Below are 26,476 nucleotides of genomic sequence, written 5' to 3' on the forward strand. Positions count from 1 at the left end.
ATTGCTTGCCTTTTCAGCAGAGAAACTGTTGTTTCATGTCATGATGTGAGACCAGAATCAGTCAACTCGGTGGAGTGGGTGGATTGAAAAGGTCTGGATCCAGGCAGCAAAGATCCAGCATTTGGAAATAATAGATTTCTTTATGTTTAGTAGTTTTTTTATTTCCTGTTCATGGCTAACATCTGACCTATCCAACATGGGATTTATTTAGTGACTGACACACACACACGCGCACACGCACACGCACACCAGAGATGCTCACAATCACTGAGTCCAAGTGTCCAAGTCTCAAGTCACTCGTGGTTGAATGTTGTATCACCTGCTGCGTTCAATCCAGGTTGTTATAATACTGTTTAGCTATAAGGAATTCCTTAACTGTAACCTGTTTTTCACTTAAAGAGCACAACCAAGTAGCCTAATGTACAATGCGTCTACAAATAATCACTGTTTATAAACTACTATAAGTCAACACATCCCCCAGACTCTCAAACCAGTGTAACGTTATAACTAAATAAAACTGTAATGTTACATGATCAATAATAACCTGTAACCTGTTTGCAGCCACCGTTAATAATTAATGTGATGGCAGCCAATGCTTATGTTAAACTACCACAAGTTTGGCAAGTAAACAAATGCTCATTTATCTTTTTATAACGACCAAAAGTCAGAGTTAACCTCCCGTAAGTCGTAGCTAAAGCAAGAAGCAGGCTTGCGTTAGATGGCCAATACTGAGTTAAACATGTTTACTAACCTCAGGTTACTAACCTATTTTTCGTCAGAGCTTCTTTGTTTGGGTCTTGTTGTATGAAGTTTTAAAGCCAAAGTTTATCAGGGTTTCTGTGGAGTCTAAAAAAGTCTTAAATTCTGATTTTGAAATTTAAGACTTTTTAAGGCCTTAAAAAGTTTTAAATTCGCTGAAGTTTGTGTTCTAGGTCTTAAATAATTTTAAACAGGTCTTAATTTTCCAACATCCATGTAACGCTACCTCTAATGTTCCCACAGCACTTTAGAGTGGTTTTTCCTCTCGTGGTGTTGTAATTATTTCTTTCGCTAGTCCAAATATAATATATATAAATGCTGTGTTACGACTACGAAGACCAACATGCAGCTGTCGTGTTATTTCCGCGAGTCTCTTTCGGATTGTACCACAGATATAAAACTGATTTATTCTTCAGCTGTGCAGAAGTAGGCTACAACCTAAGCGACACTTGCTTGAAAGCAATAGAACTTGGTTAAAAACAGTAACTACCAACGTATTTGAAGCTTACTGTCACTGCTTAATGAATGAGCGCCGCTACTGAAATTTCACACGATGGTTACTGATTTTCAGTAAGCTACGGTAACACTCAACTCATGGCTGTCTCCCTCTCCTCATTCTTCAAAGGACGAGGGAATGTGAGGGAGAGCGAAAGTTAGCGGACGAAAAGATCAGCATTAAGTTGACTGGTTACAGCTCTGTCCTGTACACATACTGTACATCTTGATAGTTAAATTAAATCAGGGGTTTATAAAGTGTGAGGCAGGTCTCCCTAGGGGGGCTCTAAACAGTTTCAGGGGAGGCTCAGTGAATGGAAGTGAAACAATATTACTTTACTTATTGCATTAGTTATTAAAAGGAGATCACATAGATTAGCCTACATGCGTGAGAGTTCAGAGATACAGTAGTTTTGGGGAAATCTGTTCCCCCCATCATAGTCAGAAACTAATAAATGCCTAAGGACAGACCTTTTTTAAAAACTATTTGGTGTAGTCAGAAGCAGTTACAAAGTAAGGCGTTACTGTAATCAGAATACTTTTGTCTGTAACGCAGTAATGCAACGCATTACTGTTGATAACTTAAGTAATCACATTACAGTTACTAATAACAAAATCGAAGGTTTCGATATGGTAACCCTAGTTCTATAAGCACAGGCGGAGCCCTCTACTGGACTCTATGGGTACTACCTCCTCCAATCACACGCACGCATTTGCCCACTGAAATTTTATCATGCACGTAGCCGACCAATAGGACGTCGCTACCGATACATGCGTGACGTATAAATAGCAGTGTCCCTACTGCCTCAGCATCCGACCGACTCTTCAGCAGACACTGTCAGAGCGGCAGGGCTCATCGGTAGAGGGCTCCGCCTGTGTTATAGAACTAGGGTTACCATATCGTAACCTTTGTTCTATCTCACACAGACTCCGCCCTCTACTGGACTCTATGGGTACAGTGGGTGGAGCCCGTGTCCGCCCTAGCCACGAAAAGCCAAAGTCCACCACACCAACCCGGTCGGCTACAGGCCGGCCAAAGCCCCGACCACCACTTCACCTAGTGACAGAATGGTGGGACACCCTGAGAAGGTCGCTGGACCGATAGGGGCTTGGCCTGACCATTAACACCTGGACTGCCCTGACTTCTCACTGGAACGTCAGGCACTGCCAGTGTATGTTCCCCCTCTACACCCAGTAGTCACCAGATCCTCACTTTTCAGATCCTAGGTCGCACTTGCGAGCTGGATCCCGAGAAGGAGCCCGCACAAATGGGCACAGTAAGGGCCAAGATGCCATTGTGCAGATCTCTTCGACACACACCCCGCTGAAAAAGGGTCGTGGACACTTCCACACTTCCGAATGGAATGTGCACACACCGCTAAGGGTGGGTCTCTCGCTCTCCTGGTGGCATCCGTCTCACTCGGATGCCACCAGGAGAGCGACGTGGGACATGGGCTTCTGTCCCAGTGGTTTGAATAGCGCAGCAAAGGCCCGGGCCCTCCCACTGTCTCTGTCGAGCTTAGCAAGGGGAGCAGTGTGGGCTGTAGGTCGGATCATTAGCTTAGAGTCGGTGAACATGCAGTTTTGTCGAGACTGAAGCACGTTACGCACCGAGCCAAAGATGGAGGGGGTTCAGTGGAAGAATGAAGAAGGAGAATGCTCTTTAGGAATGTACTATATTTAATCAGTTGAACATTCACAGCATTTTCATTGTGTACACAAGCAACACATGAAACACAAATAAATGCGTGCTTGACACATAACGGAGGGAGGAGGTCTGGTGGTGTGCATCAGCCTCTGTCCCTCTGTCACCCTTCTTTTTTTTTTTTTTTAAATAAATAATAAGGCTTAGACTTTTTCCAAGGGCTACAATCGAAAAGGCCGACCGGGCCTTTAACGCACCACAGTCTGTGTGACTGTGGATGACATGTCACCCGGTGTTGACGTCAGCCTCAAGCTCACAGCTTCCGTGTGAAGCAGCGGCAGGGTAGACAGCCTCGCCTGCTACAACAGGCGCTACAAGCCGTTCATGGAGGAAACGAAACCAACCGAAACAGCAAGCGATCTCTTTCGTCCCACTATAACGAGAGAGACCTGACTTTGGCTGTCTCTCTCTGGCTATAGCGGACTTGCCTAGCTGCGCTGTGACCGCTCGGCGAAAGAGATGTCGGCAGGGCAGTGTGTCTGTTTATGTAACACGCTTTCACCGCCGGTGAGCTAGCAACGTGCCCGTGCGAGTCCTCGTGGGCGCCATGGGAATGCAGAGTTAAGGCTAATTTATACTTCTGCGTCAAATCGACGGCGTAGCCTCTGCGTAGCCCCATAGCCTACGCCGTCGCCTGACGTGCACCTCCTCTAAAATGTAACTACATGTCGAGTCGACGCGGACCGTAAGCTCTGTGATTGGGTAGCTGGGTAGCCTCGCAATGCCTGATGAGTGGACCGGAAGTATCTCGTGCTTTGAAGTAACTTTTAGTAGCGGCCAAAACTGCGGCTGTAACACAGTGAATCAATATATTTGACCATCGCAACCCGAGCGAAATGATTCGTTTCGCTATCAGAATGTGATTCATTCGGTCGGTAACATTTGAAAAGGCTACACCAGCCGCACGTATACAATTTCACCCCCATTTACGTTAGCGGAGCGCTAAACCGGAAGTTAGCCTGCTCGGCCGGCAAAAGTCAACACAGTGGACGTTGTAGTGCTACTGCCGACTAGCGTTTGGGGGTGTAATTGCAGAATGACGGACACACCTACAAGTACGCACAAGTATAAAATGCATGGCTATGTGCGTAGCCTACGGCGTAGGTACGCACGTAGACCCTACACAGGAGTATAAATCAGCCTTTACAGTGCACTGCTGCATTGCCCAGTTTCCACGGTAAGAACAGCTCGTTTCTCGGCTATCATGTCGTAGAAGCGGACTCGGTTCTGACGGCCGCGGGGCAAACCACTAGCTTAGCGTTAGTGAGCGCAGCGGCGCGTTCAACACGGCTAGCTCAATGGGATGGGGTTGGTGGTGGGGAATTAGCACTTGAATGTAATGAGTTTCTCACAAACAGTTTAACATTCACAGGCATCACCACAGTGTACACACAAGCAGCACATGTTAGAACAGTGGCTTCATGAACACAAGGCCGCAGGCGAACCCTTAGCCTCACCCCAAGAGTTAACGTTAGCTCTTTGAGGAGAGAAGTTAGCTTAGCACTTTGAGGAATGTAATTAACATGTTTCATTCAAAAAACGATTTCCACATTCTCAAAAGCCTTAGTACCATAGTTTTACACAAGCAGCACATGTAAAACAATGACATCTTGAACACCAGACGGGGGATTGTGGCAGCGTCAGCAAGCCTCTCTCCCTCCATAATGGTCACTTGGCCAGTCGCTCCCTTCCCCAGCCGCAGGTTGGCTGACGGGGGGGCCTGGACTCGTCCGGGCAGGACATGGGTCACCTTGCCCGGGTGCACAGATAATTTTCTAGAAGTGGCGACTCCATCTGTGGAGGTGGTGAATTCAGTGAGCAGTTAGCCGTTTGCTGAAGAAAAAGGATGCTGAGGCAGTAGGGACACTGCTATTTATACATCACGCACATATCAGTAGCGACGTCCTATTGGTCAGCTACGTGCACGATAAAATTTCAGTGTGCAAGTGCTGACTTGTGATTGGAGGAGGTAGCACCCATAGAGTCCAGTAGAGGGCGGAGCCTGTGTGAGATAGAACATCACGTTACTTGCGTACTGGTTCTTGAACTATCCACTTAACGGGAGAAAAAAAATAAATCAAACGTCCCTTTTCATGAGTGTTCATGAGGACGCAGAAATTGCAGAGCTGCCAAAGAAGTCTTTCAAGGAGTGGAGGTATTACTTACACATTTTTTCGCGAAAGGACAGCGATACCCTCTAGTGCGCCTGTGGCGAGGCTCTTTAGCCTTTGTGATATTTTGGGTTGACAGCATGCTTTATTGACAATCTCTGTATTTCTCTATCATCATGGATCATGCGGAGCGTCAGACTTCATCCAGCCAGAGGGAACGATGACCGACCGTCCACTGCGGGCCGGTCGCTCCTCGATCTCCTGGCCCTGTACGCTCCACCGCCCCTCTCCCTGTCCGGTGCGGGTTGTGTCACTAAGCGCTATGAACGGTTTGTGATCATTCCCTCTGGCCTCCCGTACCTCAAGTCTGAAGTCACTGTGTGTGCGACTTAAGTCGGACTCGACTCCGAGTCTCACACTCGAGTCCCCATCTCTGACACACACACACAAACGTACTATACTGTATACAGATCAATTGCTCTCTAAACAGACTTAATCCTAATCTCAACTGAATTTTGGTCTAGAATGAAATATCTGTCCTCTCTGTCCTCTCAAAAACTAGTGCCATGATGGATTGCCATGAAACTTTGGACAGATATTCGTGATCCCCAGAGGACAAAGCCTAATCACTTTGGTAATCCCCTGACTTCCCCTATAGCACTACCACAAGGTTGACATGTGTGGTTTTGAGTGAAATGTTTTAACAATTATTGGATGGATAGCCATGAAATTTGGTACAGACATTCATGTCCCTCCGAGGATGAGTTGCAATAACTTTGGCGATCATGGTGGTGGTGATCTGGCTGGATTTTAGCATACTAACATGCTGATCTAAGACACACAATAAACATTGCCTGCAAAACATTGGCATTTTAATTAATTCAATTCAAATAGCAAATAGCTCGAAGCCTTGCTGTACCTAAGTGTACAGCCTCAAAGAGCTGCTATCATGGCTGTAGACTTTTTGTTGTTATAAATCTATTGCTAATTTCTGTGTAAATAAACAATAAACGTGAATAAAGTTTTATTATTATTATGCAGAGCTAATAAAATACAGGCACATCTAGGCATCTAGCCCTCTATGGAGTTCTACAATAAAATTAAATGCATAAATAAAATATTTTGTGTTAAATTTTAAGTAAAGAAAGGAGAAATATATTTATTTTATGCTTCTGTTTACCTCTTATTGCCTCTGTTTATCTCTCTGTGTGTATGCATACATTTGTCTGTGCTTTTCCTTTTTTGTTCTTCTGCTGCCTCCATCAACATTGCCAGGGCAGGCTTGAATGATTTGGCCTTGGAATAGTCCTGAGAGTTTATGGATGGAGAATGCCAATTCCCTAGGCTCTTCATCAACACGCTGTGACAAACACGTCCAATTAATGCCAATGCACCGATTAGTCCCAAACATTACCCACCATGAACCAGCATTGAACCCCTGCACGCATCACTCAAGTGAAACCTTTAAGACATCTGATTTTAAAAAGATGTTGCCCTAGGTTTCATCTATTTTAAACTACTATTTGCTTTTGCCAGTCACAAAATGAAACTACAGCTCACAGAGGAAACCTGTCATGTCAAAAATAAACCCAACTTTTCCTGTATACAATAACAGCTTTGTTATTGTTAGTATGCATTAAGCTGACTTTCATACCCTTTTACGAAAAAAAAAAGACTTGCCAACAAGTAGTCATTAATTGCAGGTGGAAGGGTAAAAGCTACCAAAATGCTGCAATTTTCCTACATTATGTGCAAGCATGAATAGCTTCTTAATTGCACTAGAAACAGCGAGGTTATGAGAGACTGCTTTCAAAGCAGGGAAGGATTATGTTCAGCTGTTGAAGCATTATTTTTCACTGGTGTGCCCTTATTTATACTATGAAAACATGTGCAATTGCATATTGTCTTGTTTTACCATTTTTTCTTCCATTCCAGGGAAGAGGCCATGATGTCCACTTACTTTGAAACAGTAGAAGACCTATTGGCATCTTTCGGGCCTGTCCGTGACTGCTCCAAAGATAATGGTGGCTGCAAGAAGAACTTCAAATGTGTGTCTGACAGGCAGCTGGACTCATCCGGCTGCATGGTAAGTGCAAGCCATGTGCTGGTTTTGTTTCTAGATGACACGCTGACATGAACACGTACATGTGGTAAATTCTACAGTATTTTTTATGGTTTCAACCATGGTTGATCTGAGAATAATTAAATACACCTGTGTTAATAAAAGCCCAGTGTTTATACATTCTTTATTTACCATTTAATTGTTTAGTTTAGAATTAGAAAATATATAGTAAACAAATGTACAGTAAATTGCGGTTGGGTTTGTGTGCGTGTGTGCATGTGTGACAAGTGTGCTTGCAGGTGATAGACCTACTGATAAAAAGCCTTGTAGTTACAGTTACCATTCAGGTCTGCTGCCTGCTGAACTGGTGCTGAGCTGTAGCTAACTAGCTATCATAGCTCAGAGGGTGTTGACAACTGATCACAGTGGGGCAACAGACCAGATCCACACTAGTAATGCTGGATTTAAGCCTTCAGTCTGGTTAGACAGACAGGAGCTACAGATGCATGCTGTCAGGGCCTGCTAGCATTCAAGCTCGGGTACACTGGAAAACTCAGGAAACAGTGACAAACAATAGCCAATTTCCTCAAAACAATAAACGTAAAATAACTCTGCCAACATATTAATTAAGTTTAAAATAATGACCAGTGCTTGCGCTGCTTAGTAGTCATTGCAGGATTTTGCAGATTAAAGACTGATTAAGCATTGAAGTGATACATGGTATACATTAAAAAAAATCTTCATTTACATAATCACCTCTTTTTAATGTTTCTTTCCCAAGATAACGCCACTCATTAAATGTGCCTGCCATCTGCTCTGGTGCACGCATTGCTTTGTGATATTTCCAAGCAATCTATAATATTTTGTGCTGTTTACAGCCATAATTAGTGTGCTTTGGTGTTACTGTATGCCCTTTAGTGTATGTATGGACACTATGGGACCTGCGGTTAGAAGCATTTATGATTCACTGTTGTAGTGTGTGCCCTAGTGTCATTGTACATAGACTTAAGCTTTGACAGCATGATACTGCTTTAGTCTGTTTAAGGTATATGTGCCACTCTGTGAACCCACTGTAACTTACACCATTTGGAATTTAGGGAATACACGAGAAAGATTAACAATTTGAGGTGTATCATTTCACTGTAATGACTATGATGGGGCTCACAAAATAACTAGACTATATAAATATATAACTGGTCCAGTGACAAAAACAGTAATGCTACTAATAAACCTTAGTTTAATTTTAGATGTAACATTGTAAACAGCACAGCAAAAGAGGTTTTCTCCTGGCATATTTACAAGCACAGGGTGACTGGAAACTTCAAATGCCAGGCTTTTGACAGCATGGGGCGGGCATGGGTTGTAAAGTAATTAAATTGATGAGCCATCTGAATAGCTGGAGGATGGTTTGGTGTGTCATTAAGAGCTTGGACGGGGCTATAAATCGACAGCTCTTTTCGTTGTTTGTGTTGACCAAAGACAAACACTGATACTGCAATTTTCTTCGGGTTTTTTGTCTTCTGTGTCTTTTAACTTAAAATAAGACAGGATTGCTACTACTCTACTTGGCATTTCTGACAACATGTCAAGCAATAATGTACACCAAGCACTGATAGACTTTGTATAATAAACTTAACACCGGCATAGTGCTTGTAACATTTTCAGCAAGCAACTTTTTAATCATTCTTTTTGCCATACAAATCAACTTATAATTTCCATGCCCTCTGCAAGCCATCCCCCCACGATTTACCTCCCACTGTGTTACCATGACAACTACCTCATATTAATAAACCTGAGTCATATTCCCCATCATTCATCAAAACCAAGACGATTTCCACGCTTGACATATTTAGTAGCTTGTGGCTGTTTTTTATGTCTAAGATATGTTTTTTTGTCTACATTTAGTGGTAATTGCCTTTTACCCCAAACTTGCTGACAGTATAATGTTCATCATTTTGTTCCTGGTAATATGATATAATAACCCTAGGTCTCTGCATTTGTTTGGTGTTCTTCTGCTGTGCCACCCGAGTGCCCACAATATGGATAATTTATTAAAAATATGCATGAACAGCAATGGTGCACTGTGTCACTCTTCCCTGCATAGCACATTTAAATGTGGCTTGTAGCAAATTAAAGTATTTCATGCATCTCATGCCTTGTTCTGTCTGTTTTGTGACATTTTAAAGGCTGCAAAGCTTAAGTTTATTCTCCCAATAAAGAATGACATATATAATTGGCATTATTTATTTTTCTCACCAATTTAGCGAATGCAACAAATGTAGCAAATGTATAAATATTTGAATTAATGATATTCATTAAGTGCAACTGCATACTTTTTGTGCTGTGATATAAAATAGTTTTTCCTAATTTAACCAGTTTGCATTTATTAAACTAAAAAGCCTGTATTACTGTAAATACAAATTCTGTCATGTTAGCTTATGTAGATGCTTTGCATAGTGTAAAATAGCTGATATTTGTAAAATAATTTATAGTGACATCCGTAACAGTGGTCCCAACCACGTTTTATGCATTTTCACAGTGGTAGTAGCATTTGCATCCTATTCAGGGCTGCAGACTAAAATTGAACAGACAGTTTCTCATACTAAACCTATGCTGTTAAGATGAACCCTGATTAGACCCAGAGGTGGAAAGAACATTGTAGACAGTGTGTATAGAATATGAATATGAGTATGTGCTAATAAGCATTTGGATTGTCTGTCAAACTTTATCCCACATCAAGCCCCTGAACATATTGAGGTGTATTTTATTTACAGTTTTTGCACACATGGATAAGCGATCACACAAGGACACCACACAATTTTTTTCTCCTTCCCACAACAGACCACTAACGCAGGCAGAACAAAATTAAATAACTACCAGGATTTACCACTTTAAATAAAGAAAGGAAAAAGAAGTAGAGAGAACACATACATACATGTCTTCTGTCTCATACAAGTTTCTTTTTCCTCTGGACCTCACCTAAGGGTATTGTCATCTTGAAAAGATGTAACTTTGTTATAAATGGTGTCTGAAATATTACTCTTAAAATGATTCAGAAAAGTCTCACGTCTCTGTGTGCGGCTGATTAATACGCAGACAAAGAGACTGACAAAGCCTTCTAGTCTTCAAAGATTAACTCTGAGGATCACAGACACAGTGGTATTATACTCTTTTCTGACTTTTTTGGGTTGGGTTATTTTAACCACCCTTGTCAGAGTGGGTGCTAACACAGAGCAGCAATATGCCACACGGAGGAATTAAAATCCATTATCAGAGTCAGTCCCTCAAGGCTGTCTGCTACTCTTAAGACAGTTGAAATGCATTTGCAATGAATTAGGTTCTAGTCAGAGTCAGTGCAGAAGTTTTGGAGACATTGCTTATTCCAGTTTTTGCCTGTGTTCCCTTTCCGCTGCTGCTGAGGCGAAGAGGATGACAGGTGGTTTATTCTTGTGCTTCCTAACCTCAGCTTATTACAACAGCTGTTGTAAATGCAGATTAGCGATTTTAGACAGGTAGTGTTTTTGTGTCATCCCTTACTTCATCAAAAACCAGTTGGTCATGTTATACATTACAGTAGCACTGCACTCTAAAAAAATATGTTAACGTTTTCCTCTAGAATTTTTAAGTTGAGACTGTTGGCAGAATTACATTTATTCAAAGCAATGTTTTGAGTATGGTGAATTACCTTTTAGGCCACAATAAAACGCATTTCTATGTAACAATTGTCAACATGAATTCAAGTATTTAAGTTGATCCAACATAATGTTTTAAGTTAGGTGAAGAATCTTTTTGGCCACAATAAAACACATTTCTAAGTAACATGAACTTAATAATTAAGTTGATCTCTGCAAGAGTTAAGTTGTGTGTTAGCGAGTTATCTTTAGTATTTCTTCTCATCTGAATCATAGTCTAATCATGTTTAGCTATCATTAGCCAGCTAGCTGGTAGTACTTGTAGTTTATAAATGTAGCCAGCCTACATGCTAACCGGAGCAGTGGCTAATGGGTAATCCCATATTAAGTTAGCTTGCCAAGGTCTTTTCCCTGGCTAACTGGCCACCTATTACTCCCGCATTTAAGCTTACTCAATCAGTGACAGGCTAAAGCTACTAGCTAACTTTACCTCGGCACACAGACTGTACTATCAACGCCACTCAAATTTCAGAGTAAGGACTTCCAGATTCCGGTATTCAGTTACAGTAGGCTATCACCAACAGAATCCTGAGCGTATGCAAATATGTGTAATTAAGCATAAAATCACTTACCATTCACCATGTTACACTTTAATGAGTTTCAGCTGTGGCCCTGTAGTCCCTCGTATGGCCTTGAACATGCCCGCACATGCAAGAGAGGGAAACTGTTGGCCGTTTAAACGTCAACAAATTGTATTTTACGTTAACATAACTTAAAATTAAATTATTTTTTGATTAACTGAAAATGTTAAACTCATGATAAGTCATGATAGTATATTGAATCAATAGACGTAATCCAAGCTCAATAAAATAACAAAAAACAAGGAAAAAGTCTAACAGTATCTCAGAACTTGATTTTTTATTTTACAACAATATATATATATATATTTAAGTAATGACTAAAGGTCCCCTGAATTAGCTTTTAGATTGTGTGCTGGGTAAAAAAATATATTGTTTTGCTGGTTACATTACAGCCTGGACTGCTGTTTACATGATCACACATACTTTTTTCAACTGTGTGAAACTGTTAGTTGTTACTGGAAAGGTTTCAGTGCTAATGGTTGTGTGTGCGCTATGTGTTTGAATTACACTTTGGCCTTTGAGGGGAGTGGTAATGTACTGTACAGGTACACGTGCATTCATGAATGCACCCAACTATGTGCAAAACTGTACTATCAGTACATTTCAATTCATACAGATAATATTTATCCTGGGACAACAAAGAAGCAAAAAATGATTCACCTTAGCAATATTTTTTCAAATTGCTCTCCGCAGAGAAACAATAAAAATGCCAACGCCCTGTGGACAGGCAATGGCAGGTTGCATGTTATGAACATGTGCCCCCACACAGTGATGACTACAGCAGCAATAGACAACATTGTGTTTATTAGAATATTGACTAGAAATTCGTATGAGTGAATAAACAAGCATGTTGAGTGCTTTACTGTTGTTGTGTACCAACAGTGTGGATTTGTGCATTTTATACCAAATAAATTTGGACTACTCCAAATTTTCTCTCTCTCTCTGGGAGAAAGAAAAGGAGGGGGTGAAACTCAACAGACGGCTGAAGGGACTCCAAAGGAAAAGGTGAAAGGTCGCTTTCTCTAAGTGCTGTTTCTGGGCAGTTGATCGTAAAACTTGCCACCTCTGATACCGCAGCCAGATAACGGCGGTGTTTGACTGTTAGACTGACAAAGGAACACTGGCCAGCGATTAGCGTTTTCCTGAACAGCCTATCAAAACTCTTCTTAAGAGAGGGCAGGAAACCCTAAACTGCCCCCCCACACACGTAACCACGGCAACTGACCTTCCTCTTTGTTTAATTACCTCAAATCAAAGGTTATTCTCCTTTCACGCCCAGGTGTGAGAAACTCCAGGACACCAGTGACAGCCCTGAACTTCTTTGTGTAAACAAAGACTGCTGTCTCCTCAAGACTCAAAGCATTACCTTGTTTAATTAAATCTTTAAAGTTACTTGACTAGGTCTCTCCACTACATTTGAGTAGTTATGTTACCATGTTGTTGTTGTTGTTGTTGTTAATTGTTGTTGAAAAGAATCTAAACAAGTTAATTTTGCAGTGTTTAATTTTCAGCAAGGTCACCTGACTTTATTCAGTTTTTGTAACCAATGCTTTGTTCACAATACTTGCAGACACCTCCTTTAGAAATGATGATAAGAAATGTCATCCTATACTCGATTAATATTCCAGCTTGAATTTAAGGTTAAAAATGTCTATATTCCCCAGCTCCTGAGAAGATTGTTTTAGGATCAATCAGAGCTATCTTCATGTAACCCGAGCTCCCCCAAGTGGACAAAATAAGTATTGCATGCCATCATCTGAAATGCCTGTCACTCGGTATTTATCATGTCCAATAATTTTTTTTTTTAAATTGTTTCCCTTTTTATCGAGTGCTTAAAATTAAGAACGGTATAACCGTTTGACAATCGAGGTTTGATTGTGGGAAGATATTTGATTACAATAGCGCAAATAGATTTTCTTTTTTTTATAGATATATTAAAAGTTAAGAAGACAGTCTTCTCTGCCGGAAACAAGCCCTCAGGGAAACAAAGGACTGCCTTCTGGGATCCACGCCCCGACCAACAAAAACGCGACACACGCTGTCGTTCGCTCTCTTCTCTCTTGTCCTCGGCTTGTTCCTGACTCTCCAATTGCGCTTCGGCACGTGCCCGGCATGCCCCCTCTCCCAGCAACGCCCTAAGAGTTCGGCCCGGCGCAACAAAAGCCTTTGTTTGTTTCAAGCTACACACGCAAAGTGCCGCGACCTCAGCTTTCCCTTGTGTCCAGCTACTGTGCGTTTTATTGTCTTTGGTTTTGTTTTGTTAAAAGTTTAAGCTGTCCTAACTGAGAACGCACGGATCTCAGCCAGTGTGAGGCCGTTGACCAACACCCGGCTGGGAGAAGCGACACGCAGTAAGACCAAAACCCTGCATTCTGTGATCAGTGATGTCCAATAGCTGTTAATCCATTAACTTTAGTCCTTAAACTCCTAGACAAATTTAATCGAGTTAGTATCATCTAATTGCGTTCATTAGCTGCCGTATGAGTCAAATGCTCCCCACAATAACCCCTTCTCATTGTTTAGCCATTGTTTATTTATTTGATGTATTTAACTGCATTTTTATATCACCTTAGTTAGTTAATAAATTCACTGTAATCAAGGAATTGTGTGTGTATTGCCTGTCTCCAAGTCCCTGCCAAGAGAATTTACCCCTTCGATATGAGATTGACTGACTGATTTAAGATAATTGAGCGATTGTTAACTAACTGATCACTAGTGAATAATTACTCAGGGAGTCCCGAGACCCTGGGCGAACGGAATATCGGGTGGGGCCCCTCGAGAGATTTATGAATTAATGTTTTCTGAATATTAAAATTCATAACTTGGTATTAATTCTCATAAATTTATTAAAACAATGTAGTCATGCTACACTATTAGCCAATATTTATTTCAGGAACCTAAATATACAAGATAATATACATTTATACAGGGAAAAAAAACCCAATGGCACCCAATGGATATTTTAGAGCTCCCCCTAATTTTCTCCATTGAGGTTTTCTGGGGAGCTCATGTCTCTTTCACCAAAATTTCAAACCCTGGTTGTGACTAAATAACTTAATGAAGGAACAGAGAAGGGAATAGTATATATTGTTAGATAGTTAATCCTTTAGTTAAACATGAAGTAGTTGTGTAGGTGGTAGTGGTAGTTAGATTTTTGAAATCTCTATTTTGTAAGAAAATTATTTAAAAACATTTGTTACTAAATCCATTTGTAATGCTGCATTTAAAACAAAAAAGTTATTTGACCTGAAATTGTAATTTTGTGCTTTGACATGATCAGAGAGGTAGAGGTAATGAGGCAGTTTTTCAAGTAGAGCCTTACTTTAGCCTAGATACATGTAGATAATGCACAATTCCCTTCTTGCAGAAGAATATACTAGAAAACTCTGTGGATAGATTCAAATGCCAGACCTTATGGGAACACGGATGTGTAACTCAATTAACCCAACAGAAATCTCCTCATCTTTCCGTCTTTGTAAATTTACCTCATGTTGCTCAATCAGACACAAACTTATACTTACACAATTACTTCCCATAAGTATTATGTTACCTACTTACTTACTTATTTTCTTCTATGAATCTCTTTTAAAAAAAAAGATGTTATAAACTGGAGTTTAAGTTGTATCAACTTTTTATATGGTGGAATAAAGACAGGAAATTAATCTGCACTGTCTGCCATGTTGAATGGGCATTGTGAAAACTGAAATTCAGAGGCCTCTTTTAATTATGTTGCAACACAATTGCAGGAATTTCACTGGGCAGATGCGAGTTGTGCAAACAGCAAAAATCGAGCATTTACTCAGTGGTGTGGAATGAATGGTCAAATTCTCACTGAACCTGTGGTCAATGTGCCGTGTCATTCTCTGTGTTTGTATGAGAAAGGGGTATTACTGATGCTCTCTGTGAAATCTCCCGGGGCCGCTTGGTGAAGTTCAAAACACTGTAAACGTGGATTTTCCTGGTAGCTTGCCATTTTTAAAGTTTAAGTTTGACGACTGCAACAAACTGTGCTTTCTGTGCTTTTAGGAAATGGTGGAATGTTTTTCTTTATGGCACATTGTTGTATCCAGCTACAGTATCTGTCTTCCTAATGGAAGTACTCAGAGGCTGAGCAGATGGTAGGATATTAGTAGCATATCCTTCATCAGTTGATGTCCCTTTAGGGACATCTCTGGTACAGTTGTTTGGATGCTGGCAAAGATGTATTTTTTAACTTTAACCACCATCCCAAAAGTTTAATTTTGGCCTGTCAAACTCCAGTAGTTTATGAGTTTAGAGATTAGACAGAGACTGTTATCTCCAATCTCATTTTAAGGTGCTTGTGTACTGTCCCAGTATGCAAGAGTTTATTAAAATGTGTGGCACACTCCAGAAGTCAGGAATTACATGATGAGTTGTCAGCGTGGAGCCAGATTTCCGCTTGGTTGCCTCTGGTTTGCATAAAGAGTCAGCAGGGAGGAAAAATGGCAACTCCACCCAAACAAAAGTTTTGTGCAAACCCACATCCCCTAATCCTTCTAAACCACCCCACCCCCGTATGTCCCCACAGTCCCGTGTTCCTGACAAGTGAGCATCATGACTCCCCTTGCTCTACTGCACAGATAGCTCAGTTTACCCCATTACCATAGCATTTCAATGTTTTATGGATTAAAGCAAACTGTAATAATTCCTTATACTGTGACGCTGATGGTTAAATGCTGGATCAAGTGTGTCATATTGTGTGCCACAGAGATCCGCATAACACTGCTGCAGCTAAGGGTGGGACTTGAGATCTGTGTGCAACAAATACACTTCAGTAAGGCCTTGAGATAGACATATTAGCTTAACAGTATTTGCAGCGTAACAGTAAACAGTAAAACTAACACATGCTATTTTATATATTCATTTTATTAATATTACCTAATCTAATGTGCACAGTCACTGATTATGGATGGAAACAGAATGGGTGGAAAGAATGAGCAACATCAGTGAAGAACTGAAGCAGTGCTTTAGTTTAATTTTAGAAACTACATGTTTAACAGCACATTGTCACTCATGGGTGGGTGCAGTATATAGTATTTTATATATTACTTGAGAAATGAAGTTTTTGAATTGGAATCAGTTTCAGTCAATTCAACCTGGCTCAGTTCCAAACCAAGCAAACATTAAATGGATGAAAAAAAGAGTATTAAATCACACAGGCTTTATTCCCAACTAACAGGTTAGATACCCAGAGAAAGATTAGTATTTCAATTTCCTCTCCCTTCTAGTAATTTAATAAATGTAGGTTGAGTAGGTTTTGACATGAAATACAGATCGTATCTGTTATTCTTCGTGGCAAGGTTGAGATACGAAGGGGGGCAGAAAATATTTATTGCTCAACTGTTGCAGCAAATTGTTGTGTATTGTGGCTATTTTTGTAATAACCTCAAGTGAAATCTGAAAGTGGGTGCATTTCTACATCTGTCTCTTTAAATGTTTTCTGAGAACGTAATCTCAGAAAATACACAGAATGAATACATATTATGAATTAAAATAATACAATAAAAAACAACAACTTTCAATCAATAAGTTAACTTTGACAATACTGCATAAACTACATGTATGTCCAGTAACAGTGTTTATATTTTCTTTATTTGCTTTTCTGACATAAATAAACATAACTCATCAGTAACATTTTGAAAAAAAGTCTCTATGGTCGTCATCATCAAAGAAAGTAAATAACAACAGCTTTTAAATGCTTTTGGCGATCAAGCTGAGCTGAGAGCAGCAGAGTCTGGTGGAGTCACAGAAAAAAGGTATCCTTCTCTCTCAGTCATCTGTTGTATTTTCACCACTAAAGTAAGGTGGAGGAAAAAGAGCGTGGCCTTTAAATACTGCCGGTCTTCATAGTGTAGAAAGGACTCAATCTGATTAGCTGAGCACATAAATGTACCTTTTCACTGTGCAGAGGTGTGAAGCTGAAGCTCAAGATGAAATCATTCTTTCAATGTATATTCATCCATATATACTGTATGTTATGCACAAACAGCTGGGTTGAGATGTATTTGTCACCGAGGACTGTATTGCATCCTCCCAAGTTTTTTGCTCTTGCAGCACTACAACTGCCTAATTTAACCCAGTTGAGCCGCAGTGGGGCAGCAGGGCATGCATCTCTGCCACCTCTAAACCAGATTAGGCTATCAAATATCCTCTACGAGTATTTGATTTCGCCACACCCCCTCCCACCTGTCAGTGTGATTTAGAGCTGTGCTCAAATACTTTCAAATACTTTTTTGGTGTGTGTTGTTTTGTGACTCATTACACATCTCCATTATATTGTTCACTTTGTATCCATGAAAAGATTATTTGTAGTTTAGAGCATTTCCCTGACCAAGTTCTGTTGTTAATTCCAAATGAATAAAGGTTGCAGTGAGAATAAACTGTAATGCATGTAAAGTCCTTGTTCACTGACACTTGTCTTACTATCTCTTCTGTCTCTGTGTGATGAACGAACATCTGGCATCCTAATTTTGACAAGATCATTAAGAGAGAGTTTTCAATACATTATGCTCAGTTCCTGATTAAAGCTGGGAACACTAATGGGTAATTAGGAAAATGAACAACATTCATTCAGGATGTGTGAACTTTAATTTGTGGCAGTGATCTATATGCAGTATATAATTTGTTGGGAGATGACATGCTTTTCTATTTCATGCATACTTTTTTCATTTTTCTTTGATTTCTTCAAACCTGCTTACCTTATATTTGCAATCCGCTACATAGAAACATTATTGAACTACCCATCACTCTGGTACTGGTGTCATAAAATTCCTATTTGTAATTGCCCCTAGAGAACACATACATAGTCAACACTTAGTGTTTTATGCTGCCGCCATATTCCTACACTCAGGGATGAAGCAGACATACAGGTGTAAAAGAGAGAGAAGAATATGTGAACATGCAATCAATCAAATGTAATCTAGTAACTGAAGCTATCGATTATATTTGATTGAACTTAAGCACAAACTCACACCCACACTTACCACTAATGTGGCTTTTTAGCTGCGTCTTTTAAATATTTAATATATTCAATAATAAGTAATTACTCAATTGCCAGGATCTTAGGTTTTTGAATGTATTTTAAATTAGTGATCTGCTGCCAAGCCGGTAATTATAGTAACATCTCGGAGAGAAAAGTATTTTCTGTGTTACTTAGACAAGTGTTCCAAAAGTCTGTAGCAGATCTCTTGGCCAGTTCTTATTGTGCTGCTTTCGCAGAATCACTACAGAAGAACTGACTGAAAGAATTTATCTGAAATGCAAATCCTCTCCCTCCTCAGCTCTTGTGTCTTTGGAGAGTTGTCCGAGCAGAAAGAGCAAATAGCTATTGGGCAGCGCTAATGTCTAACCTTAAGTCCTTTTATTCAACCGTTCAGTGCTGCATGACAATTCTGAATTGCGACAGCTATTCCCACAGCTCTTCCTCTGTGTGATGAATGGCTCCAATCTCGTCCTGGTGAGGAAGTTCGCATTACATTCATGAGATACAGTAAATGGATCTGAGGCTTGGGAGCTTTTTCATTGAATTGTGAACATATGGGAATTTGTCCAGAACACACGTGTGAACAATGCTTAACGTTTACTGCACATTTATCTTTTTTGTGTGTGTTTGGGAGCGGTTCTTCTAAGAGATCAAAAAATGCTAATTTAAACATTTCCACAGCATTCAATCTTATGAGATAGTGCTCTTAATTTGATAATACGATCTTGCCATTATGAGAAGGCTAATTATGAAGAAGAAAAGAGCCCCTTGATTACTGTTAGTTGAGTCACTACTGGTGGTGGATTATAAATCATGCCGTCGACAATCAAATAACTTTGGGGCAAAACTAAAGACTTATAACAGCATATATCAGTATATCAGTTTCCATAATTGCTCTGGCGGTTGTTAGTGTATAAAATAGAGAGAAAAAACTCATCCTTTTGGGGGGAAACGTCTATAAATTGAAGCCTGATGTGAGTATGTGGGCAGGGTCTTCCAAATGACGAAACACATATTTTAGTAAGCTTAAGGCGTTGTCTTCAGCTCATCTGTCTGTTCTTTCTCCAGTTTGTTCCGTGCCTGCATTAGAATCGTATTGCTTGATGACTTTCGCAAAAGCCTTGGTAACTGGAGAGCAGCTGTTGCTACGAGGGCATTCATTGCTTTTGAGGTTTCACATTTAGCAGTGGTGCGCTTGCCAGTTTGAAGTTTTATTGCCGATGAGAGGCTACCAAAATAAGTGGAGAAAGCATAAGAAAACATTGCACACAAATTGCACAAAAACCCAGCAACAGATTATAATTGAGTTCAGAGCTATTCTTACAATTTGTGGCAGACAATTTGTGCCACAGTATTTAAAATTTTACAAAAATGTTTTCCTCCTTAACTCATGTAGCTTTTAAAGTGGTGAATGAAACAGCTAACTATGTATTAGAACCAACAACATTTAGGCTAACATCCATACTTCTTTTATCATGGCCTCAGTAATACGTAAATGCTCTTCCAAATATCTCACACATGGTTTAGCTCTGGCTTGGTCCTCTTTTCACTTGGCCTGTTTTTTTCTCTCCAATTTGATTTCCCTCCTAAATTTCCCTGTCCTGCATTACATAATCTTTCATTAAACTCCACCAAATGAGGCCTTTAATTGCTTTTGTGACCCGAAGTTTATTACAAAGGAAAATCATAATCATGTTTACTGCTTATCTCACGGACCTTGCAGAACAAGATGTACTGACATTCAACATCCGTTGCTTGAGTTCTGTTGTTAAAAGAGGATTTAACCACTGTTCATTCTGTACATTCAAAACAATGCTATGACAACATGTGATATTTGACGTGTTTACTATTAAAACTATTTATTTCTGTTAAGGCACACAGTAAAATGCTTGGTGGGCTAGGCATGTTCAAACTGCAGATATTAACAATCCACAAATATAAAGCCAGCAGCAGGTGCAGCAAGTGCTTTAGTGTGTGCATACCTTATATACTGTATAGAACACAGTGATTAAATATACATATAGTGTACGCACACCGCCGCCCTGTAATTACCCCTCTAACCTGATGACCCAAAATCCAGTGAATAAGTTTAAGGTATGTTAGTCAGCTTTCCATAAATAGCAAGACACGTGATTCCCTATAATTGATATATCTGAAGGCATTTGACCACCGACAGCAAGGGAAACATAAAATAATTTTGAAAGTATTTAAAACACACTGGTTTAAGTGTAGGCCTGCTTCATTTTCAGAAATACACCAAAACCTACAGGCAACGTTTTACAAGATGTCATCATGCCTCACACACCTACAACCAATCCCACACAGGAAATGAGGAATCACAGATGAGTCACAGTGGCCGTCAGTGAAAGTGCTCTACAAACTGTGAAATAATCTCATTCATTTTAAACCAACAGAACTGTTACATCAATAAACACAAAGACACCACCAAAAAGAAATTACAGCATTAGTTGAAGCTCTGAGAAAAGTGATGTTGATTGTTGGAACCAACACATTTTCAGCATGTGGCTGAGTGAGAGTGTAGATTGATCGTTTGATTCTAGCCCCAACAGGCAAAACATGTCAAATAGTCACATGTGACCATTTTTCCATAATCAAAATAAACTGTTCATAGTATGTATTACTGTATCTGCAGCCAACTCTACCATCCAAGTGAGTGGTACTGTATATAAGTGCATTTTTCCAGCATATAATCACTCAGTAGGATACAGTATATAACATCACGTCACAGCAAAGACACGTTCCCAAACATGTGAAACTCAGATACTCTGACTAGGGTCGAAATTTACATATACTACTTCTTTGTACATAGCTTTCTCTCCTTTTTCTTTTATTCAACTGTTTTATTGAAGTTTAGTGCATGATACTGTTATTACGTAAAACAATAGTACCTATAATATCATACCGACACCAAATGGCAAAAATACTATAACTCACTAGATGAGTCTGATGAAGAACAGGTTGAAACACGTTGTGTTTTATGGGTTAAGCGTGCTGTCTCTACCACAAACATTCATGGTTCATTTTATTTGTTCTTTTTTGTTCTTTCATCTTACAATTGCCAGTATCTCCAGCCCAGCAGTACACACTGTGCACAAAGCTTTTTTCTCTTTTCAAATATTTTTACCTACAATAAAAAAGGTGTGTTACTTAGTAAGTAAACTCAGTCACTTGTAACAAAGAAAGACCATGGCTTACTAAAGGAACATTTAAAAATAATATAGCAATAACGTATTTAAACTGTGTTAATATTTAACTCTAAGTCACAAAGAGCCTATTCTAATAGCTTATAAAACCATTAAATTATCTTATCTTAATATAACATGGTAAACTTAGTGAAGTTAGTCCTCTGGATTTTTAACATGACAATAGTGTCCCATCAGCATTTTTGCTTGCCTCAAACACATAAGCTTAGCCAGCAGAAAAGTTAAACAAATGTACCTCTCTGGTTCATTTTTGTAATCTTTTGTTTACATCCGAGATGTACAATGCAACCCAAATCATTAACAGTAGGCTATTGAGTCTACAAGTTATTAATGGTAAGTCCAGCTTTGTTATAGAATGCATCTGTTGTTGCCCTTATGCTTAATTAGTATTTCTTATGCTGGAGGAAATAATTCATTAAATAAAAAAACTTAATTATTTTAACTTAATATTAATTAGCCAATCTGAAGTTAAAATATTGGACCCAGTGTTCCCCTTCAGATTCTGTCTATGGTCCCAGGTGAATATACTTTGATTTGTTTTGTGTGGAGGTTACTGGGTATTGATGCTAAACTGAAGGTTAAACTAAATCTGAACTCTAACTGAAACTCTAAAAAACAAAATATTTCCTTGTGATTAAAGCTGTTGATGTCAGTAACTCGATGCTTACAGCTTTTAATTAACCCAGCCTTCACCAATACTGATAAGTCTGAAGTCTGAATGTGCCCCAATGTCATTTCAAGGTTGCGAGCATAAAATTGAGATTTCTGTTCTTTAAAGTCCCCATTTTTAGAATAACAAACACCCTTCTTTTACTACCCTTTTAATATAATTCTTTCCCCTTTTATCTCCGGTATGGAACGTACAACTCCCTATACACTAAATTCATTATCCTTGCTTGCACTCCTTGTTGGCCTGTGAAGGGTATAGACATCCATGAAATCATCTCCTACGAAAAATAAAAGGAGTCTCCTGCCACTCTTTTCCATCTGTCAGGATGGAGCTTCACCAGGGGACCTCTATGTCTTATGTATCCTATCAAATAACGTAGTCACCATTTGCAGTTCTTCTTTTGAATCCCAGTTCTCCACATCCTCCTCTTTCCCGTCTTTGCCTCCTCAGTGCTGCTTGATCGCGATTAAAATGCACACGCTGACCTCTGCGCCTTAATCTTCTCTCTCCCTAATTTATGCCTTTCTCTCCACCCTCTCTCTCCATCTCCCTACCACCACCACCACCTCTCCTTTCTCTCTTTTCTTGCAGTGTCCTGTGGGGCTGAGGCCAATGAAGGATGGCTCAGGTTGCTATGACTACTCCAGGGGCATTGACTGCACGGATGGTTTCAATGGAGGCTGTGAACAGCTGTGTCTCCAGCAGCTCGTGCCCCTCGAAGATGACCCCAGTTCCAGCAATGTGCTCATGTTTTGTGGGTGAGAATAGCCAACAGGGAAAAAAATGTAAAAGCTTCTTCATAAACTAGGCTTCATGAGTGAAATCTCAATCAAGAAATTCTTCCTCAGGCAAATTAAGGAAGTAAAGTGAGATAGAAAGGTAAATAAGAACCAGTGACTTTATAATTACCAAATAATGCCTGTATGTGATGAGAATTCTTGCAGAAAATTACAAAACAAATGGATGGTTTTAATGTGCATATGCATCCTTTTCAGGAAGTGTTTTACAATATCATTTAGTCCACAGGTCACAATTTTGCTGTATTTTCAGGCCAACTCTGATGGCAAGCTTTTATAAATCATTTGATATATTTACGTATACAGTTTAAATAGAAAAAAATACAAGAAGTATCTACATCAGTAGTTAAAGTATATCTACTGGATATGGTTTTTCTGCAGAATTACTTGAATTTTCCATGCTTTACTTCCTGCACATTATTCAGTGATATATTCGTTCAGCACCCTTTTCCTCATGTCATTTCCTCTGAGCTGATACAGTTTTTGATCCCTAGAACTAGATTGTGTCACATGGCATAGTAATTTACAGGAAGTTTCCATTTGGAAAAAAGGCCATGCACCTGGTAACTAACTGCTTTACACTATGGCATTCCAACAGTTCCAAATATTTTACTAAGGGGCCTGTGTGGCAAGAAATCATGTTCGACACTGTTATATCAACTCTACACTTATACACCAAGTAAGATGGCTCAATGGCATGTTTGTATTATTTGCTTTCACAGCAGAAATCCCTTGACAGGAAACTTCTGCATACTGGCTAACTGTACTGTCTGATTGTTCTACTACTACTGCAGCACACTTTCTAACATCTGTGATCTTTGTGGATGTCAATCGGGTGTGTACGAGACAACATTGAAAAGGACCCATCAGGCTGGAATTGTTTAGTGATTTGATTGACAAAATGATAACACATAAGCTTAATGGCATGAGGTGCAAGTCCAAACAGATGTGACTAAGAATCCACAGGTTAACAGGAATGGGGCAAGAAAAAGGTGCAGGATTCCAGTTCAAGTTCCAGGTTTCAGTTGGAGACGGGCAGGTATGAATACTGTGGAATGAGGAACAATTGAGCAAGTGGATGTTAGGAGTCAGGGGACTGGAACAGTTGAGAAAGTCAGAGGGCATCTGGTGGATTGATGGAGAATGGCAGGCCCCGAGAGTTTCTAAGAAATGCATGGGCCTAGGGAAAGTGAGAAGTGGCTGGAGACCGGGACAGGGGGGAACTTGAAAAAATAAAAACAACTGAAGCAGCCATTGTTATAGAGGGGATTTTTAGTTCAAGGCTGTAGTGTAGAAAAGAGGTTGGCCAATTGGGAGATACTGATCTGATAACCAAATGATGATCTAGTAACATTGATCCCTGAAAGTTGCTAATTTCATATTCCATTGTGAGGCCAGTGCTGAAATGACTAATGCAGAGAAAACTATGAATACTTGTCTAAATGAAGCTCTTGATGACATTTGGGTTTCTGGAAAGTGGGAGCTTAACAGAGGGAGCAGGCTGAGAGGTGAAGGATATCCAAATTCTCCTTGAGATATGTCAGGTCCACAGTGTGGGATGGCATAATTTCTTCCAGAATATTAGACACGTATGAACTGATAAACATCAAAACGCAATTTGCATCAATGTCCACTTTCCCCGATGCCAACATTTATAGAAAGGGAAAGGGCTTTGCCTTCATGCCACAGGAAGACACTGCTCCACCAGGTCTACTGCATTTTCAGGACAGTGTTGCCAACAGTGGCAGAGTCCTCTTTCCCACTGAGGCGCTGAGACCTGATCAATCGCATGAGCGCAGACCTCAGCTCCAGCCAACAGCATCAGATACTCAACCTCATCTGTAAGGGAGGATTGTGCAGATAGACAGAGGAAATATGAGAACTGAGACTACTTGCACGGTCTGCTGGATTCTGTCCTATTGGAATCTGTTTTCAGCAGAGCGCTTGTGTCCACAATCTCCACAATGAAAATGGCAAGTGCACTGCTTCGCTAATGTGAAAGACATTTTGGCCAAAGTTACAACATTTAGCCAAATTGTTTTTTTATTTTTATTATAAAGTATCAACCTTGCATTAATACTTGTGCACAGCCCGGATATATTCTGACTGTGTGATAGTGTGTATTTAGTTGGGTGGTAAGTGGTCTACAGGTGGCAGGATGGTCAAAGAAAAGGGCAAAGATATTTGCTTGTTAGTTCTACATTTGCAATTTGAGGATGAAAGTAGTGGGATGGGACGGCCCAGGATCAGAGGGCTCTGCAGTGGGTGATTAGAACTGCTCAGAAGATTATTGGTACCCATCTCCCGAGCCTCAGTGATATTGGTGAGGGTAAGGTGCCTACGCAGAGTCCAACGGATACTAAAGGACAGTACCCACCCCAGCCACAGCCCGTTCACCCTGCTGCCTTCTGGGAAGAGATATAGAAGTTTCTGCTGCCACACCACCAGACTGCAAAGCAGCTTTTTCCTCCCAAGCTATCAGACTTTTAAGCTCAAATTCATCCTCAGCACTGCTCCATTGATAATATTTTATTTCTGTTTGCATTTTTACAATTGCTTCTGTATTAATTTATATTGTCTGCTATGTAACAGAAGGGACTTACAAAACTCAATTCCACTATATAACTTGTTGTATTGAGACAAATATAATGTACCTACCTAAAATGGGATCATCATTTTATGGGTTCTTACAGTGTCAGTCATCCAGATCTCTTGTGGGGTTTTTTGTGCATTTTGCTGTATCATCAACCTGCAACATGTATGCCACAATTCATCTTCTCATGTTCTTGCCAGAAACTGTACACATATGTATCCTTTCACTTCAAGTGTAAATGGGTTTATTACATATTATACATTATGTTCACAGCTTTTCCCTCTTCCTCAGGTGTGTGCAGGAGTACAAACTGGCAGGGGATGGGCGTTCCTGCCTTTTGCAGTCAGACAACTGTGAAGGACCTAAATGCCCAAGACAGGATGTCCGCTTCAATGACACCCTGTTTGGTGAGATGCTGCATGGATACCACAACAAAACCCAGCAAGTCAACTTGGGACAAATATTCCAAATGACCTTCCGGTAACTAGTGTACAAGTACACACATTTACACTCAAATGCTCATCGTCAGAATTCCATGAAGAAATTATTTCCATAAAAAAAATATATTTTCTTATATATTATTATATTATATTTTCTTCTTGATACATTGTACATTATAGTGCTCTTTCCTTCTCTTTAATCGTATTTAGAATCTTGTCTTATCCTATAAATAATTTTTCCTTCTATTCTGTTTTCTTTTCATCTCTATTTTGAAAAGCATTGTTTTATTATTTCCATCTACTGGTGTCAATTACACTAACAATCTTCCCTTGCGACCTGTTGT

At 39.9% G+C, this 26,476-nt stretch overlaps 1 protein-coding gene across 1 annotated transcript in view; it reads left to right on the forward strand.

Annotated features, from left to right (window-relative positions):
• Nucleotides 1–26,476, forward strand: part of LOC123981501 (astrotactin-2-like) — a 176,596-nt gene that overhangs the window by 64,655 nt on the left and 85,465 nt on the right. Inside the window, exons 9-11 of the mRNA XM_046066361.1 lie at nucleotides 7,006–7,156; nucleotides 22,894–23,060; nucleotides 25,984–26,172. Of these exons, the coding sequence (XP_045922317.1) occupies nucleotides 7,006–7,156; nucleotides 22,894–23,060; nucleotides 25,984–26,172 (507 nt within the window). The remainder of the gene's footprint in view (nucleotides 1–7,005; nucleotides 7,157–22,893; nucleotides 23,061–25,983; nucleotides 26,173–26,476) is intronic.

The sequence above is a fragment of the Micropterus dolomieu genome, linkage group LG13, assembly GCF_021292245.1.
Source record: "Micropterus dolomieu isolate WLL.071019.BEF.003 ecotype Adirondacks linkage group LG13, ASM2129224v1, whole genome shotgun sequence".
Classification (NCBI taxonomy): domain Eukaryota; kingdom Metazoa; phylum Chordata; class Actinopteri; order Centrarchiformes; family Centrarchidae; genus Micropterus; species Micropterus dolomieu.